The sequence below is a fragment of the Microtus ochrogaster genome, chromosome 2 (assembly GCF_000317375.1).
Source record: "Microtus ochrogaster isolate Prairie Vole_2 chromosome 2, MicOch1.0, whole genome shotgun sequence".
NCBI classification, from domain to species: Eukaryota; Metazoa; Chordata; class Mammalia; order Rodentia; family Cricetidae; genus Microtus; species Microtus ochrogaster.
Genome location: NC_022010.1, coordinates 4,533,265 through 4,536,955, shown reverse-complemented (window position 1 = coordinate 4,536,955; position 3,691 = coordinate 4,533,265). Strand labels below are relative to the sequence as shown.

General features: G+C 50.6%; 1 protein-coding gene across 3 annotated transcripts in view; it reads right to left on the bottom strand.

The window, feature by feature from the left end:
* Tchp (trichoplein keratin filament binding) overlaps positions 1 to 2,261 on the bottom strand; it is a 15,895-nt gene extending 13,634 nt beyond the window's left edge. Inside the window, exons 1-3 of one of the 3 annotated variants that reach the window (XM_005344271.2) lie at positions 2,084 to 2,261; positions 1,281 to 1,468; positions 756 to 966 (exon numbers count right to left, since the gene is read on the bottom strand). In XM_005344271.2, the coding sequence (XP_005344328.1) occupies positions 756 to 966; positions 1,281 to 1,468 (399 nt within the window). In that variant the 5' untranslated portion in view covers positions 2,084 to 2,261. Of the gene's footprint in view, positions 1 to 755; positions 967 to 1,280; positions 1,469 to 2,036 lie in introns of all 3 variants that reach the window. The other 2 variants (XM_026788684.1, XM_026788689.1) reach the window with 2 other exon arrangements.
* Between the last annotated feature and the right edge of the window lie 1,430 nt (positions 2,262 to 3,691).

Genomic DNA, 3,691 nt, shown 5'->3' with positions numbered 1-3,691 from the left:
GGAGGGAAGGAGGGAGGGAGAGAGGGAGGGAAGGAAGGAACGAAGGAAGGAACGAAGGAACGAAGGAAGAAGAAAAATCCCCCTAGACTTCAGCACCAGACCAGATGTGCAAAGATATCCAAGCCCGTGGGCTCGACAACTGCTGATTCTTCGTCTGTTGTGAGACAATCATTGTTGAAACACCTAACGACATGCTGAAGTGCCAACAGGACATGGCTACCCTCCCCACCTCGTACAAATCTATTCCCCAGGCTTCACATTTTAGATGCTTGTTCCCAGCCTGGTAGGTTATTCACCTTTGATCCTGGCGTGAAGAAGTGTGACTTTAAGGCCAGGATGGTCTACAAAGACTGTTCCAGGCAAAACAGGACTGCATGGACTAGTTCAAAACAACAAAACCAACAGCAAAAACAATAGCTCCCCAGCATGTGGCACTATTCAGAGAAGCTGGGGTACCTTTAAGGGGTGAGGAACTAGCTGGTGTCTTCAAAGGTTATAGACTAAACCCTCCTTCCAAAGTGCCCTCTGCTTCCTGAATCAACATGATGTGAGCGCAAGTGGGCATGGACTCCATGCCTTCCCCAAAATGACGGCTTGACGCCCTCTAAAACCATGAGTCCAAACAAACCTTTTCTCTCTAAAGAGTGCTTTTCCCATGGCCTCGAGAGTCACCTGGCCATCTCATCTGACCAAGGCTCCCAAGAATAACCCCATAGATGCAACCATCCGCTCTCACTCTAACCAAGGCTAGGTACCAGTTTCCTTCGCTCTTCCCGGGCTGACTTCAGATCCCTGTGCTGTTCCCGGATTCTCTGTTCCCGCAGGCTCATGCTCAAACTCAGCCCTTCCAGCTCAGCGGCCAGCAGGTCCTGCTCCTCTAGCACAAGCCGCCTGAGTCTCTCACGCCGGGCCTCCAGACTCCTCCTCTTCTCCTCCTTCATCTTCTCACGCTGGTAGGCGTGCATGCTAGGTGAGGAGCCCACTGTTCATCAGCCACACTCAGGCCACAGTTTCGTAAGCATTTCATACATAAACTGGGGAGGGGTGTGGATTTAAACACAAACACCTACAGAGGAAACGACTGCTCTGCATACATTTTATTTTTCAAAATGCACGCTATCTCTCTGGCTATTTTCTCCCATACACCCCATTTTCCAGCTAGAATAGCATCGCCACGTGGATTACTCATGCTGTCATAAGCCACAGTCCCTAGGTCCTGAGGCCACATCCCCTGAGCAGCTAGCGGTAGGAACCAGCAAGCAGGACACACGGATACTTGCCTCCGCTGGTAGGAGGTCTCGGAGCTCCATTGCGCCTGTTTGGAGCTGCGGAAATCCGAAGTCCTGAAATAACGGCTGTTCTGTTCCCACTGCTGGCGAAGTTGGGCCTCCTGCTCTCGCTGGCGAGCTACATTCTGAAACTGGGGTCTCCGGCTGGACCAATACGAGGGCAGCGTGGGGAGCGCCATCTGAAGGGGCACCAGTGGACAGAAACTGAGCCAGCTGCAAACCCAGGAACCCTCACTTGAATACTCGAACAGTCTCCTCTCTTTTATGAGAGGCGCTCGACCTTTGGCTGCACCTTTTGAACAACTTTAAGACCCACATTCCCACCCTAGAACAACTGGATGACCGAAACTTTAGAACGAGGCCCATGCCAGCATGTTTTAATGATGCGCCACTAGGGCTGCAAATTATCAATTTAAATAAACCTGGACCAGCCATTGTCAGGGACGATACAGACACAAGAATTGTCCTGACAAGGCTGGGGTGGCAACTGAGGATTTTTACATTCTGCATAAAATTACAGGGGCAAGCAGGTCTCGGGGGCATGCCCCCGCAGTTCCAAGTACTTTGGAGGCCGACGCAGGAAGCCATAGCTTGAGTCCAGGAGTTCAAAGCCAACCTGTCTCAAAAGCAACAAAAATAACCAGAGACAATGATGTAAGGATCTGTATGCACCAAGCACCTGACATACAACTTTTTACAGGTCCCGCGCGGTACCCGAGTCAGGTCGGTCCCCCGGACCCCTCTAACCTGCGAAGATAGAGGACGCCTCGTCCTGCCCCTCGGCCCAGCCTAACCTCTGACTCGTGCTTCTCTTGAGTTTGCGAAGAGTCGCCAGCCTAAACTCGAGCACGCGCTCACCGGACTCGAGAGTCCCGCGGCGCCCGGGACAGCGACGCCAGCCGTTTCCCAGTCGGTTGCCCGGACCACGGAGCGCCGCGAAGGACAAAGTACTTGTAAGCGCGACACCGCCGCTCGCCTGGAAAAGGAAGTAGTGGGGGATTTTTATTCTGGCGCCCCCTCGTGGTGGGAGGGAAAACGACAGCAAGTGTTGCTAGTCCTTGAAGTAGGGAAAAGGGGACCTGCCTGCCAAGACCAGCCTGTAAACTGTTTCAGTGGGTGTCCCCATCATGGTCTTGACCTCTTTGCTCATATTCTCACTCCTCCCACTCTTCAGCTGGACTTTGGGAGCTCAGCCCAGTGCTCCACTGCGGGTCTCTGCCTCTGCTTCCATCAGTTGCTGGATGAAGGTTCTATGGTGACATTTAAGATACTCATCAATCTGACTACAGGGCAAGGCCAGTTTGGGTATTAGTATGTAAAATGAAAAAAAAATAGTGTTATCTTTTTTAAAATAAAAAGACCAGTCATGACCCAGAGTCAGGAAGTAGGGGAGGTGACGGTTGGAAGTGAAGGAAGGAACATCAAAATCATCCAGAGAGCTGCCCAGAGTGGAAAAAAAAATAAATGATTTTCAATGCTCCTGGGGGATGTCCCATAGACAACAGAGGCCAAGAACCGACGGTCTCCATAATTACAAGTCACCGGTAAATTGCTGTCGTAGTTTAGAGGTGGATACAAAGATTTTAATAACTGTAATGCACCTGATTGAACATATGTATGCACTAACTATCCCATTAAAAAGAAAAAACACAACTGGGGAACACGGGGATTGTGTATGCTGAGCATGCTCAAAGTTCTGAGTTCAATCCCCAGCACCCAGCACCCCCAAAACAATGTAAGAATACAAATATTCATCATTCATTCTTTTTTCTTTCATTTCCCACCCATTTCACTTTTTCATCCCCTCACTCCTCCATTGCTTTGCTTCTCTATTTCTTACGGAGGCCATAGAGAGTTGTTGGGCCTCTACGACCAGGTTCAAACCCGCAGCATGCTAGATACGGCACTCCTGGGTGGATCACTTCACCCTCTGACCCCAGGGCCCACTAGGCATCCTTGTAAGAGAGTGAAGGGAGGCTTAACTGGAGGGTGTGGATGGAGTCAGAGGTCTCGGTGCATCCCACAGGACAAAGCGGATGTTTCTGCTTTCCCTTAGTTGTGAGGCGTTTACTCATGGAATGCCTGCTCGATACATGAAGATCCCCATGGATGTCCTACACCCCTGCCATCTCCCTTGCTGTGACCCACCCCCAGCTGTCATCGAGGCAGAAAAGGCCATCTAGCCTTTGTCCAATACATGTCCAGTACATGTCTGTGTGTGTTGAAAACTTCAGATATGCATGAGTTAAATTCAGAGGGACCTGACTTTGAGCCCTGATTTGTCTTGGGCAAGCCTGTTCCCATTTCTGGGCCGGTTTCTCCAAAAGTACAGTTGCCATATAAACACAACTCGAGGGATTTTAGGACTTGACTGACCAATGTACCTGAAGGCGCTGTGATTC